Source organism: Leptinotarsa decemlineata, unplaced genomic scaffold, assembly GCF_025532065.1.
Source record: "Leptinotarsa decemlineata unplaced genomic scaffold, Ldec_3_MD MMD2_tig00000251_RagTag_RagTag, whole genome shotgun sequence".
Taxonomy (NCBI): domain Eukaryota; kingdom Metazoa; phylum Arthropoda; class Insecta; order Coleoptera; family Chrysomelidae; genus Leptinotarsa; species Leptinotarsa decemlineata.
This window is the reverse complement of record NW_027412547.1, coordinates 633,585-649,507: the sequence shown is the minus strand read 5'-3', so window position 1 is coordinate 649,507 and position 15,923 is coordinate 633,585. Positions and strand designations below refer to the sequence as shown.

Sequence of the window (15,923 nt, the reverse complement as noted above, 5' to 3'; positions counted from 1 at the left end):
AGACAGAACTGAAAATATTCCCCTTTCGATTTGAAATATACTGACGTTTCACATCAAAACTCTCAATTATTCACCCTACATTAAATAGTGTGCATACATTTTCTTCACTTTAATACAATCTTCAAGACTTTTTCTGAAAAACAGTGAAACATTCATTGATCGAACTGATCAAACTAAATTTCAGGTACCTTGTAAATGAAGTCTATGCCGCCATACAAAGCTTTGTAGTAGAATTCCACAGGTTTGAAGAACTGCTCGCTCAAAATATCTACCAGTTCCTTAAAGAACGCATCGTCCGACTTGATTTTGAAGGGAGGAGTTTTGCCGTTGATGTCGACTTTTTCAAATGCCACCGACAACAGATTGCAACAGATACCCAGAAGAGCCATGTTCTTCCTAGCCCTGAGAAAAAAAACCTTTTTCAAGAACCTTATATTGCGTCTCAGTCAGACCCCACCTCAAATACAGTTTTCTTGTTTGGAACCCTCATTACAACATCCATTCACAAAATATTGAACGAGCTCAACACAGATTTCTAAATTACGTCAATTTAAAACGTTACATATTTCTTGATCAACAGCAGTCCGAGCAACTTACTAATCATCCTACATTATCTTTGAGGGAAAAACACAGAGATTGACTATTCCTCTTTCATTTGTAACTAACGTTACTGCAGTTTCGTTCTATAAGGGCAATAAAAAATCAAGTAGTGTTCATAAAAGAGCTTTAAAAGAACGCATTTTAAACCTATCATTTCAACCTTTTTCTTTAAAAATTATTTAAACACTTAAAAAAGAGGAATGAAATAATGCATTCAACATTTAAAGGGATTCGTTTCTATTTCACCATTTGGCAACATCGGTTATAGCTAATAAAGGACAATGAATCTGTTACCTGTATGAGACAAACAAAGATGACATATTTCAGAGGCGTGCTGTTTTGTTTACTTATGTTCCGAGTTCTGAGACATTCTGTGACATATGACATTTTGTGCACCTAACCTATCTTCCTCTATATAAATAAATAACAAAACAACTGTTGTTTATGTGGCTTGTGGAGGTGGTATTGAACTATAATTTATATTTTACCTTGATTGTTGATTTATAGAGATAATTTTCCTTTTTTGAAGTAGAATATCTAGGTACATATAAATTATTTCAACTTAAAAATAAAAACCTAACATTTGAAACATCAATTTGAATACTTTTCGAAGTGTATTTGAAAAACTCATGAATTAAACTCAACTTTATTTTGTACAAACTTGCATTTGTTGTAATAACCCAAATTGAGGAATATTCCCCATTTGATCATTTAGTAGGTAGTGTCCGCAGTGCATATGCTTATAAATTTCCAATTTTCATTATTCTGTCCTATCTGCATAGTTGTTTTAATTTCCATAGCCTCAAATTTACGTATAGATTGATATACCTCCAAATCAGACAATCAGAAATCAAGAAATTTGTTACTTCAACATATTTTGGTAAAAGAACACAGAGAATTACGGGATTTTTCTGAAAATAAAAGTGGAAGTGGCATTCAGGCCACGTACCAGGTTGTCTAATTTCCTGTTTGATGTCAAAGATAAAGTAGACAAGATGGAGAAATCTGGAGTTTATAAGCCTAAGTGTCCGGAGTGTAATAGGCTAAGTAAAAATTATTTTACATGTCCATATCCTAGGAATGCAATCATGAGTTTCCGAATCTAAACAAAATTCAGGTAATAAAGTCCTTAAGGACCGTCTGTAGTTGTATAGTATATAAGAATAAGGTATAGTGTATAGGTATATCGCGTGGTCCAACGAAAAGTATGCACCTTGCTTTTCTCCTTTTTTTTGTAACTTAACGCAAAAATGCTCGGACAGGTCAATTTTGCTTTGAGGGGGAAACATTTTAGATGTATTTTTCTACCTGTGCCTTCAACCCCTAGCGAGGGTGAGTAACAACCCTAAAATTTTAAATGGAAAGTTGGGTCGAGTGATATATCATTTGAAAGGGCACAAAATTCTCTTTCCAATGATACCTAATTTGTTGTATTTACTTGAATAGTTATAAAAAAAACAAGAACATTCACTCGATATTTTTGGTGTTAATGAAAATGCGGAAAAAACCGCATTTTAATCACTACTACATTCCTCAATTTCTCTCGTGCGTTTTTTGGTTCAAATAACAACAGCAGATAAATGTACAAAAAGAATTTAGGCAAACGTTCATTGATTCAGTTCGATTGCTTTTGAAATTATTTCAACTTTACTGTAAAAATGGTTTATTCCATTCCTGAACGAGTTGAAATTGTTAAACTTTATTATCAACATAATAGTTGTGCTAGACTTACTGCTCGCCTCTTTAATAACAGTCATCCCGGGAAAAATGTGAATGATTCGTACGTTGCCAAGTTAGTCCAAAAGTTTGTTGATACCGGATCTGTCTGTAATGTGAAACACCAGCCAAGGAAACCGATCAGAAATGAAGCAGTGGAAGTCGCTGTTTTGGGACATGTTGAATTGGATCATACTCAAAGTACCCGTCAGCTTGCTGCAGCCTCAGGTGTCTCCCGTTCGTCCATAATACGGATATTAAAAGCCTATAAATTTCATCCGTACAAAATTAAATTAGTACAGGAACTCAATGAAGATGATCCTGATAGAAGGCTGTAATTTTGTGAACAACTGAGCCAGCTACTAATTGATGATCCGCACCTATCATTCAACACGTGCTTTTCCTATGAGAGTACATTTTTTTTAAATGGAGCTGTGAATAGGCATAATTGCCGTTATTAGGATGACAGTAACCCACACTTATTCCGAGAGGTCCATACCCAGTACCCTCAAAAAATCAATGTCTGGTGTGGCATATTAGGTAGTCATATCGTAGGGCCACTTTTTATTCCTGGGAATATAACTGGTGAGGTCTACCTGAACATGCTTGAAGATACAATTGATCCTCTCATAACAGGAATAATTGAAAATGACCAAAATCATAATGATGATCGGCTTCATTTCCAGCAAGATGGAGCACCTCCTCACTATGTTGCTCCGGTAAGAGAGTTTTCAGATGACCGGTTTCCTGGACGGTGGATTGGAAGGAGAGGCCCCATCGAATGGCCTGCCAGGTCACCTGATTTATCGCCTTTAGACTTTTTCCTTTGGGACACTTGAAAAATAAGTGTTTTGCTACGCAGCCCGAATCCATAGAAGATCTTCGCCAACGAATTACAGCAGAGTGCAGAAGTATAACACCTGATATGCTACAGAATGTTAGGAATAGATTTGAACAAAATCTGTATTATTGTATGGAAGCAAATGGGTCACATTTTCAGCACTTGCTGAAGTAGGATTCTACTAAGTCAATTACACATTTCAAAGTACTGGGTTGTAGTTGTTTTTCTTAATAATACCTACATGTTTCAGTGAAATACAACAAATTAGGTATCATTGGAAAGATAATTTTGTGCCCTTTCAAATGATTATCACTCGACCCCACTTTCCATTTAAAATTTTAGGGTTGTTACTCACCCTCGCTAGGGGGTTGATGGCACAGGTAGAAAAATACATCTAAAATGTGCCCCCCTCAAAAGCAAAATTGACCTGTCCGAGCATTTTTGCGTTGAATTACAAAAAAAGGAGAAAAGCAAGGTGCATACTTTTCGTTGGACCACTCTGTATAAGAATAAGGTATAGTGTATAGGTATATAAGAATAAGAATGGTAATTATTTCAGTTTATTGTATTGGTTTGAAAATAACTTTGTGGGAAGAAACTGCAGTAGCATTAGTTATGAATAAAAGTGGTATAAAAAAACAGAAAGTTTTAATTCTCATTTTTCATGATGATGTCCTACCACGTAGTAACGGCTACATTTATCAATCTAATATTCGATTTCAAATAATTTCATAATCTAAAGAAATAAACTTTAAATGTCTAAGCCAGTCTCGAATATACCTACACAGTAGGTTGAATGAACAAATACCTATCATAAAACAACTACTCCCCTGGCTAAGACCACGAACGGCGTTGGATTATATCTGACAGGCGTCAGTGCAGGAATCTCCACAGAAAATGTCCTGTATATGCAATTGGCAATCAACTGAAAGAGTCGACCTTCAATTTTGGAACGGGCACACTTGCAGACCGGTTTCAGGCTCCTTAGCCACTCGTCAGTGCAAGATAGTGGCCATCATCGACCTAAAGTCAATAATATTCCATAATTGAAAATCGGAATTCTTTCAGAGTATTTCATTCCTCGTCCTAAGTTGGAGCAAACAAAATGTCACTCCATCTAGTGGACGAAGTACTAATCAACTTGCATATCCGAAATTTGCCCGATTCCTCTGAATAAGGAAGAAAAACTTTCTTATTAGTCAGTGGGCTATACTTGAAAACAGGCAGTAACAAATCTAAAGAAATGGAACTTTAAATGTTCAAGCCAGTCTCGGATATACCTACACAGTAGGTTTAAAGTTCATTTCTTTAGATTTGTTTACTGCCTGTCTTAAAGCATAGTCCACTGACTAATAAAAAATAATTTCATAATGCTTATGCAAGCTATTCATCTAATTGCTGATGTGCAAATTGTACTATTTCATCTCATCACTTATGAAATGTATAACCAGATATCTAATAGCTCAGCATCTCAAAATTATTGCTAAATTTGTTACCACTCTCTCTGATTGCCATAATCTGTAATTAATTATTCATGTTCTGTACTGGGCTTGTCCAGTTGAATGAAAAAAAGTAAAATAAAATGAATAACCACTCAATAAATCAACTCACCTCTCTCCAGTGGCGATATTCATCACCAGATTCAAGTTCCTGGAGATGATCGTCTTCCTGCCGAGAGCTGCCATACGTAGCAGCTCGAAAGCGGCGCTCTGGGTCTCCTCGTCGACGGACACCCTTTGAGTAACGAACTGCCACAGCATGTCGATGACGGCGTTGTCCAGAGTGCCTTGTTTGCACCAGTTCGCGATGATCTCCTCCAGGTCGTCGACGTAGTGCACCGGGACTGTCTTCACTAGATTTATCAGACGATGGACGATAATGGTGCAGTGCTCTCTAGAAGTTTTCGATAAATCATAATGGTAGTAACTAATAGTAACAATTATCTTCATTACTTCCAATCTACACAGTATAAATTACAATTTGGGGCACATAACATTGATTGAAAGTAAGAGGGGGAGTTCAATTTTTGTGGGTGGAGAGCCCACAAAACTTGTTCTTCTGCTCAACTTCTAACGTTCTGTGATGATAGAGAGAATAAAATAAAAAAAAAATACTAATAAGAATAATAAAAAAAGTGAAAGGAAAAAACCGAGTTTGCATAAATATATTCATTGGATATTGATTATACAGGGTGTCCCGGTTTTTGACGATAAACCTTGAGGTGGTGATAGCTGAGGTCATAACTAGCTCATAACAGGAAAAAAGTTTAGGTAAAAGTGTTTTCGTTTTCGAGATATCGTAAATTTTTTTTTTCGAAAATCAGCGACTCGGTTTAGTATTTTTAATGTTACGTCATAAAAACATGACTTATCCACAGCAAAAAAAACTATTTTGTATAGCTAAATAATATCCGCACACGACAGTAATACCAAAAGCTTGCGATCATTGGAAATAACTGGAAAAAAAATAAAATAAAATAAGTTTTGAAATGAAACAAATTTTTTGGTCAACTTTGACCTATCACAGTGAAAAAAAATGTACTGTGCTTGGCTGAAAAGTATTTCAGAAAGTTGGCGCATTTAATGGAGATTCCAAAATGGTGTAATAGTTAACTTTCTATCAGACCTCCAAGAAAATATTGAAGCTAGAAGAAAAAAGGTATTAAGAATCCAAGAATAAATGGCAATATCAATTATCACCATTTTGGAATCTCCATTAAATGCGCCAACTTTCTGAAATACTTTTCAGCCAAGCACAGTACATTTTTTTTCACTGTGATAGGTCAAAGTTGACCAAAAAATTTGTTTCATTTCAAAATTTATTTTATTTTTTTTTTTCCAGTTATTTCCAATGATCGCAAGTTTTTGGTATTACTGTCATGTGCGGATATTATTTAGCTATACAAAATAGTTTTTTTTTGCTGTGGATAAGTCATGTTCTTATGACGTAACATTAAAAATACTAAACCGAGTCGCCGATTTTAGAAAAAAAGAAAGTTTCCGATATCTCGAAGACGAAAACACTTTTACCTAAACTTTTTTCCTGTTATGAGCTAGTCATGACGTCAGCTATCACCACCTCAAGGTTTATCGTCAAGAACCGGGACACCCTGTATATAAGAAAATATGTATGTACTTAAAAAGAATCAGTCAAATGAAGAAGAGGTTGATATAGTTAGATCCGATTAGGTGATAACCCTGTAGTAGACAAACTTTCAAGGCGGATTTGAAATGTGAGATACATTTTATGTCATTAAGACAATTGATAACGGCTATCTTGTTGAAGCTACGTCTATCAAATCGGTTGTCATTTATTCAGTCTGCTTTGCCAAATCACCACGGACGGATACAGACTAAGCTTTTTTACGCTCGCCATTATTGTCTTACCGAAAAGACTTGTGGTGGATAAATTTGAGTCCACTGGTTCAATAAACGATCGTCCAAAATCCGTACGTCGACGAAACGCAAGATCTGCCGAAAATATCGCCGCTGTCTGTGAGAGTGTGCAGGAAAATCCGAGGCAGTCGCTCACAAGAACTCGGCCTTTCGCGGACCACAACTTGACAAATTTTGCGTCGTCACCCGTACGAAATTCAACTGTGCCAGGAACTGAAGGTTGGCAACTCACTCTAATTTTCATCGAAAAATCATCTTCAGCGATGCTTCATTGGTTGGTAAAGAGGGAAAATTTAGAAATCTTCAGATGATTGCACAATGACTCTTAAATGTTTTCAGCCATCTCATCAATTCGTCTTTGCACGGAACTATTGCTCAAAGGAATTTTTCGGATAATATCTGCCGCTGGTTTATGAAACCGGTAAAATTGAATCCTCTCCAATAGTGTGAGGTTTACCTGTTTGAGCAATTAGCAAGAAGATATTGTCGTCGTCTTGCTTAGAAGCCGCTGTTGGCTGAGCTGAGTGTTTCTTTACCAGTTCTTGAAAATAAGTCACACTTTTGACAAAGAAGGCATATAGGCGAAGATGCATGGATTTGTGGGATTTTCAATAAATCCATATTTTATATATTCCGCGCTATACTGCCGTTTCTTCTTTTTTGCTTCCAACATAATTTTGTCTTCAAAAACACCGAAGTAAAGAATCCGGTATTAAAAACTTGCTAATGACACCACTCACAGTTTTTATCACCGCACATACAGCACTTTAACTAGCTAGTCGCTAACTGAACTCACTTGTTTTCGTAATGTCGTCGAATGACATTATTGGCTGGATGGCGCGCGCGCTTTTATATGAGGCAGCGGGCGGGCCTAGTACTTTCGAGAATGGCGACTAGAAACTTCTCGCTTCGCATTGAAGCTTACCGCCATCTATTGTACACTTTGACAACTATCAGACAGGAAATAGTCACTGTCTAGTACCCTACATGGCGTTACACGAGGAATCGCGCGTTAAGCGTAAAGGAGCGGTAAAGTCTGTGTTGAAAGCAAAAAAACATTTTTAAATTAGCCATCGCCCCCTAAACCGTGGGCGATATCGCCCACTTTGAGAAAGACTAATCTAGACTCTAGACATGTGAGAACGACGTTGGCCAGGCCATCACTGTCAATGGCGAGCACTGTAGGTCGATGATTATCAGCCTTCTTTTGGCCTGAATTAGATGATTCTAGACTCTAGACAGCAACGACATGTGGTTTCAACAGGAAGGCACAGCTCATGCCCCATTGGATATTCTGCATGAGCGATCAGAGGGCATGATCATCTCACGTGGATGTGATGTGAACTAGCCACCAAGATCGTGATATTTGACCCCCTTATACTTTTTCTTGTGGGGTGTATACGAATAAGCCACAATCTACAGCGATCCTCAATCCCAACATAACCCATGCCATCGGTCAAATTCAGCCTGATTTATGCGCCAGAGTTATGGCAAATTGGACATTGGAGGACATAGGTCTTTCGAAGGAATAAAAAACTTCGATGCTATCTCATACACACTTTGTTTTATTCAAATTTGAAGATAGGAAGCTCTTACTGAAAGACACTATATTCCATGTAGTCATTTTGATATTTTCATTCATGGAATGTACTACTCAATAATTTTCGAAAGGAACGTTTCAAGAAACAAGAAGTGTACAGCACAATAAGTGAACAAAACGAAGGAGGAAGGAAACAATGTTGTTACCTCTTCAGAATCTTCTCTCAAGAACAAGAGAAATTGTAATTGATACATTTATGTATGTATATCAGAATTTCCAAATAAAATGCAATTATTGAAATATCTGTAAGATGTATTTCAATATCTGTTGTGGTATTAACCTGGAAAGTGGTTTTTCCGGCAGGCATTTGCCAGAACATACAGTGTAAAAACGGAAGAATTTTGTTTGAATGTGGTTAACAATGTTTTTGGGGAATGTTAAAGGTTCGAACTTGCATCTAAAGAATACTGAGTATTTTTAATACTTCATGTTTTTCCTTTATTTTCTCCAACCTCCAACTTTCAAAATGAGTGAATGTTTCCAATGTATAATCCAAATATCAATTTTCTTAAAACCACAAAGTATAGAAAATTATTCTTCTTCTGCAAGAAAGACAGTGAATCTGAATTTCAGCGAATAGCGATACACATACATCTTGAATTCACTTACGCCATATTCGACGCTTCAGAGACCAAGTAGATTGTTCGGAAGGCTTCTGTTACAGCGTCTTTCCTCTCCTGTTCGTTCCTCTGCATTTGTTTTAGCATTGCTGCAAAAGTGAAAATAGTTAATCAACTCATAAATAGGAGATGTTGAAAGTGACGCTCCACAAGGTTCAATTCTGTCTTACCTAAAATACCATCATTGGCCCTGTCGATATCAAACTTATAGGCGGCAATAAAGAACCCAATCGCTTCGTGCATATCGCTGGTAGAAGTCGTATCCAACAATTCGATCATCGTGTCGATTGCCTTATCGATGAGGTTCAGAAAAGCGACACAGTCCTCGAAAAACTCGACTTGCTTCACAAGCGCTTCGACCTTTTTGTAGTCTTCCTTCGAAATGTTCATAAACTCGCTGTTTTCCATCTGCTCCATGACCTTCGTTATGTCGAAGAAAGTCGTGTAAAGAATGGTCATATAGAGAGACGAGTCAATGTCATCTGAAGGTTGCAATTCCCTGTTTCAAAAAATGATATGAATATTTTTATGAACGAAAATTTCGATGAGGTAAAGGATTGATCAACTTACTTGAACTTCTCCAGAAATTTCGAATCTTTCACTGCGCCCCTGCAAACTTGGAAAGCCTCTTTGAATTTGTCTTCTTGTAGATAAATTCTGATTAGTTCAGGGATTTCGTCAGTGGGAATTTGATTTTCCTTATCTTGGTTATCGTAGTCTTCATTTTCTTTAAAAAAAAAATTGTATGAAAATACGATATTACTCACAGAGGCCTGATATGGTATCCATGAGGCACCCCAAAAGCAGGACTGACGACTCAATAGACATTTTATTTTGTTTACTACTATTAGAAGCTTACCTTTGCCTTTTTCCAACTCACTCGTAACAACATCTTTTAGTGTGTTTACTTTTTTGTCCCATTGCGCTTGCAATTCCATCAGTTTTTCCACTTTAGGGTCTTTGAATTGTTCCTTGACAGTTTTCAAAAGTTCTTTATTTCTTTCTAATTCTACTTTCATCTTTGATAAACTGAGCTATAAAAAAATGTATACTTTCAGGTCCAGAGATAACTGTGTTGGAACCATTGTCCGAGATTGTTAGCCATAGTTTACAGGTTTTCAAGTCCGAAGTTTCGTCTATGACTGCGCAAGACAGTACCAAAGACGTTGGGGCAACAGGTGACGTGATTTAGTTAACAATAATAAAATCTGGCTACCTGCACTTTATTGCTCTTGTTCAACTCAAGCAATAGGAAAGAAGCCACACTCAGCACCAGCAGAATAAACCCAGACTCCCAAACTTGCTTTGAGGAGAACCCAAAACGGTTCAAACGTTACACATCAGCTTTAACAATGCCTACGGACGTCATAGACGAGAACAATAAACATAAAATCATGCAGACCACAGCCAACAAATCCGAAATATAACTGGCAAGCTAGAGAAATAATAGTAACAATAAAGAAACAAGAAAATAGCGAAACAAACAGAATTTTTTATGTAATCGCAAGTGAAGTAAATAGTAGTTTCTTACGTTTGCACTGAAGAGGTTGAAAGACAAAAACGTCGTGACACAGTTGGCTGCAGACTTCCTCGCAATGGCTCCTTTATCGTAGAGGTGCTCGACAACTTTTTCCAATATTTGCCGTTGGAATTTCAGAGGTATGGCCGATTCGTTTTGGAGCCTTGCACACTGCTGGAAGACCTAAAGAGACATTATTATTTTTAGTAACAAAGTAACAATACTTTTGCACTGATTCTTTCTTCCTTCCTTTGGATGTTTCCCACATTTTCTGTATGGAAATGGAGAAGTAAAAACCCAAAATTTTTCGCAAAATTACCAGTTTTGTCAATAGTAGCTTTTACTATTCTTAGGTGTATGTAACTTTAAATATATGCTAGATATATAATTCCAAATGTATTATATATGGGGTTACCAATAAATAAATGAACACTTCCAGTGAAGCAAATAAAAAGAGAGACAGTTCTGTTGTGTGAAATTATTGTACAGCTCATAAAAACTAGATTCAAATATTCCTCTTTACCTTTGCACGAACTAAAGCAGAGTTATCATCAATATGCTCTATCAGGATACCGAAAAGATCGTCTCTGAATTGCTTTTGCTCGCTTTCCAGAATGTGGCTGGTAAGATTGTTCAAAATGACTTCCACCATCACCATTATGACAGACATACGTAGACTCGGAGGCTGAAAAGAGACAGTAATATACATACACGGTAAGTAATCAAACATATTTCCCTCAAATATTATCTTATTTCTCTGACTCAGAGTACAATCACCGTATGCCACTGTCAACTAACTGAACATGCTAAACAGTTGAAAATGTGAACATATGTTGGAGATGAGTGTACCAACGTAAAAAAAAAACGCTAATCGAATGTACTTTGCCCACAAAATTTGAACATTCACCTTATTTTTTGAACATACCTCATACATTTTGCTCCTTCGCAATATAAAATGGAAGGAAAAAAATGAGTAATCACCTGTACACTATAGCAGTATCACTGGATCTAAAACGGGCTTTTAAAACAGTAAATAAACAGTAAAAATATTATTAAAAAAACTAAATGAATATGGTACAGAGGGTAAAGTATTCAATTGGATTAGAGGATACCTTACAAATAAAAAACAGACAAGAAGAATTTGTGATGTGATGTCGTCAGCTATTACAGTAAATCATGGAGTTCCTCAGGGTAGTATTTTGGGTCCTCTATTGTTTTAGATGTATATTAATGATATGGAAAAATATGTTGAATGTGACTACATTCATATATTCGCAGATGATACTCTGATGTCAGTAAGTGATGGGAATATTGATAGAGCAGTGATCAAAATAAATGATGTGCTGAAATATATGGATAAATATTTGAAAATGAATAAATTGAAGTTAAATGTAAGTAAAAGTAAGGCAATGATAATTACTACACCTTATAAATATAAACAAATAAATAGTAGTAACATTAACATAAAAATAAACAATGAAAGAATTGAAATTGTAAAGGAATTTGAATATCTGAGATTTATGTTGGATAATCATTTATTATTTGGTAGCCACTTTGAATTTATCAAAAAAAAAATCTTGAAAAACTGTATTTCTTTTCTAGAGTGTCCCAAAACTTAAGTCTGAATTCCAGAATAACTGTGTATAAGACTATCATTCAACCTCATTTTGAATATTGCCTTACATTACTATACTGCTTTGATCTGAATAAAATATCCCAATTACAAAAGCTACAACATCGAGCAATGAGAATAGTATTGCGATGTAGTAGGTCAACTCCTATATCATTGATACTGGAAACTTTACAGTTATTTACTGTGGAGCAAAGACTGACTTACATAACTATGATCTATATCTATAAAATGATACATTAACTGACTCCAGCATACATGGGTAAGTTTATTATAACTGTAAATCAAATCCACACATACAATACTGGAGGCCAGAATCATTTATATGTAAACAGGCAGAGTACATCATATAGTGTATATGTGTGTATATATGTGTATGTATATGTATATTTATACTCAAATTTATTATATATCTTTATACTTACAGTTATGATAAGTTATATTTATTGAAAAATAGGTATGTTAACTATTTTATTTTTTGTAAATTAGGATTGTCGTACTTAAATGAATAAATCAATCAATCAATAAGAAGTACCAGATATGAAACAAGTTCTGAAACAGCTTTGGAAATTTTCCCACTAATACATTCGTTTGTTTTCTCTCTGTTATTATCATGTATTAAAAAGAACTTTTTCTAAGATTTTTCTGGGTTAAATATATTTTGTTGTTAAAACTAATACTTTTGTCGAGGGCAATACAGTTTTTATAGGTATTACTAGACATACTTAATATGAAATATTGTTATAAAAGTTGCAATTAATATAAACGATACTTACATCATGAAACAAATAACTGTTCAGCTGTACAACCTCAGGCATCATCAAATCTGGCATTAGAGCAGCTAAAGAAGATAGAACTGTGGCACAATGTCTGGCTCCCTACAATATAAAGTGAATCATTTGATTATCGAAGCAAAGTGTTCAATATTCAGGAACAATTTGAAAATATGAAAACGAGAGTTTGGTAAATTTCCTTACTCCCAAAAAAAATACTGAGAAACCGTAGGCACAGACAATACCCCCCAAAAGGACAATAAATTTTACCAAATTTTAATCCTGTCACTTTGTATCATATGTTTTTTACCTGTTTTTTAAGCTTGGTTGATATCATTTTGAATGTGTGCAATTTTGTATTTTTTGACACAATAAACAGTTATCATCATCATTATTTTGAGATGTTAACAAATTGTCCTTTAAAATGAACAAATTAATAACAGTACCAGGGATATACATTTTTGAGTCATTAATATTTTTAGTTAATCAACCAAGCTACTTTGAAAAGCATCATAAAACACATAAGTATGGAACAAGATTCAGGAATGATTTTTTATATCCGATACATAAAAAATTTCTATGAAAGAAATACTGTATACAGTGTGATTAAATTTTTTAATTCTCTGCCACAGGATATAAGAGACATCGGGTTGGCCAGCGGTTTTCTGAAGTCTGTGAAATAATTTTTATGCAATATAGAGCCTTATACTGTAGATGAAATTTTCAACACTGTATGTTAAATTTTATCTTATCAACTCTATACTTATATGTGTATGTGACGTGTTGTATTCAAATTTTGTATCTTATTAATCTTTTGTAATTTTGTTCACTGCCGTATTTCTCGAACAAAGTATTTCTTTTAACTCATTTACAAGATTTACATATACTCTGTAGGAATAAATGAATATCTATCTATCTATCTGTCCGATGTTTTCGGGTTTGAGATCTGGGTTCAGGATGTTAGTTTAGAACATGACTTTTGCTAGTTTTGTATTTCTATGTAAAATTATCAAATGTTGATTGATTCCTGTTTCATATTTGTTTTAATATTTTCCTTATAATGTTGTGAATTGGGTTCTCTCGTTGAATGAATGAATAAATGATATCTGACCTGACTATCCTGATGCCTGTCATCAGTTTGCCATTCCGTCAACTCCTCAACCAACTCGTGCAGCAAGCTTTTGTAATTGAAACTCTGGACGAGTTGTTGCATCCCCTTCGGCAAGCACTGTACTAGATGCTCGTGCAGCTTCACGAGTTGGGTAATGCGAACGACGAACGTCATGCCGTGATTGTAAGCCTTCAGTAGATGCCCCAGCACGTTGAATATCTCGGCGAATTCCTCCTTCTCTCTCTTGATCGAAGGATTCTGTAGGAACTCGTAGCAGATACCGGACACTACGTTCACTAGCGCCTCTTCAACGGCTTGCGATTCCCAAAACATGGAGATTTCTCGTTGGATGATGCTGTTCAGATTCAGCAGGACACTTTTCTTATCGATGGTGAAGTCGTCGTCAGTGCTTTTTGAACTCTTCTTCCTGCCTTTGATGAATAAATGAATAATATTAATAAAAATGCATTGCATGATATACAGAACAAATGTAAAAGCTAGTCAAACAAACTGGAAACAAAAACTTTTAATTCAAATGCCTGACCCCCATATTTTTGTTGTTGTTTCATGTATTTAATGAAAAAGTGATAATATTCCCCACATTAATATATAATAAGTCTCTATACATATTTATTTTATATTTACCTCTATTATTTCCTCATAATCAATATTTTCTTTGATTCTTATGAATATATGATCTAAGCAGGATTTTTGATTGCCAAATATTCCTGATAATTTATCCAGAGTGATTTGACAAAAATTAATTTTTCATGTTTACCTTTGAGTAACTGTTCATTTTTAGCTGCGTTTCGCTGCTCTATCAGTAAGACTATCTGCGTGTAAATATACAGGTACATTTTGAGAATATTAGCGGTTTTCAATTTAATTTCATCATTCAGGCTTTCTTTGTCTTCTAATTTGAAATCGATGTCCTGGAGCAGTTCGGAGATTCCCTTGTGGAGGTCCTCGTACGCTTTGTAGGCAATATCTAAGGCAATGGTGTCGCCATGGTGGATTACGGAATAGTAAGTGTCGAAGGTTCCCAAAATGAATTCTCCCCGTTCTTCTCGCAATAAGGCTCTTGAATCTGAAATTATTCGGTGGACATGATATTTTATCGTGGATGATTAATGAAACTTACTTTTTAGTACAGTGGGGATCTCCTTTTGGATTAAAACATTTTGTACCCAATATTCGCCCCTAACAGAGCTTTTTAATAAATCGGCTTTGTTTCCAGGTATGACGAAATTAAAATGTGCCATTTTTGGAGAGTTTTGACGCCACTAGTCTATTTGATTCCCATAGAAAAAAATATTTAAATTAATAATGAAACAAGGTAAATAATAAATTTCCAAACTCAAACGGTTCAAAATCAAAATGACAGTTGACATTGACAAGTTTTTGAATTCAAATTATCTATAGTAGTGTTTTTTCTGTATCCATAGAACAGCCAGAATTTCTCATACCACAAAAGTGTCAAGAAAAATATTGACAATAATAACAATTTTGACATGCACAATAATAATCTTCGATTTCGCATTCCCTCACAACTCTATACCAAGAATTTGGTCGATTGAGGTGACATAAAAAGTAGCAAGATAACCCTAAAGATGTCGGAATATGAAAAGTCAGGGATATATGAAATAAGTTATGAGGACTGTTACAAAAATAACGTCGGTAAGACTAATAAGTGAGCTATTAAAATTCGTTCCAAAGAATGTGTAGTATATATTCGTTTTTGGAGACCAGAAAAATCTAGTGTCGCTCAAAACGCCTTGGAGAATGGACATAGAATAAATGAAAACTCTGAAATTTTTGAGATTGTTACATACACTGGAATTTTAAATGATTTCGAAAATCTGGGAATAGCAAAGTGTGGTATAAGAACTATGAACAGTGACAAAGGTACCATTTCAAATAGTGCATTCTTTATCTTTATATGAATCGCTCTGTTGAAAGCAGCGGAAACTTTCATGAGAAAATTTTCCGCGGTTTTATTAATAAAAAATGAATAGAGGATAGTTTTGGACCTATAAATTAGTGTACTTCATCTCCTGAAGATGCCAGAGGTTCTAGTTCTACCTATCCTTTCAGTATTGAATGTTGATGTAGCGGTGG

At 35.2% G+C, this 15,923-nt stretch overlaps 1 protein-coding gene across 1 annotated transcript in view; it reads right to left on the bottom strand.

Annotated features, from left to right (window-relative positions):
* Nucleotides 1–15,200, bottom strand: part of Cap-D2 (CAP-D2 condensin subunit) — a 31,537-nt gene extending 16,337 nt beyond the window's left edge. Inside the window, exons 1-12 of the mRNA XM_074173445.1 lie at nt 14,947–15,200; nt 14,584–14,892; nt 13,806–14,236; nt 12,698–12,799; nt 10,815–10,976; nt 10,304–10,474; nt 9,632–9,806; nt 9,343–9,499; nt 8,943–9,271; nt 8,762–8,861; nt 4,769–5,050; nt 189–402 (exon numbers count right to left, since the gene is read on the bottom strand). Of these exons, the coding sequence (XP_074029546.1) occupies nt 189–402; nt 4,769–5,050; nt 8,762–8,861; nt 8,943–9,271; nt 9,343–9,499; nt 9,632–9,806; nt 10,304–10,474; nt 10,815–10,976; nt 12,698–12,799; nt 13,806–14,236; nt 14,584–14,892; nt 14,947–15,067 (2,553 nt within the window). The 5' untranslated portion in view covers nt 15,068–15,200. The remainder of the gene's footprint in view (nt 1–188; nt 403–4,768; nt 5,051–8,761; nt 8,862–8,942; nt 9,272–9,342; nt 9,500–9,631; nt 9,807–10,303; nt 10,475–10,814; nt 10,977–12,697; nt 12,800–13,805; nt 14,237–14,583; nt 14,893–14,946) is intronic.
* Nucleotides 15,201–15,923: the final 723 nt, after the last annotated feature.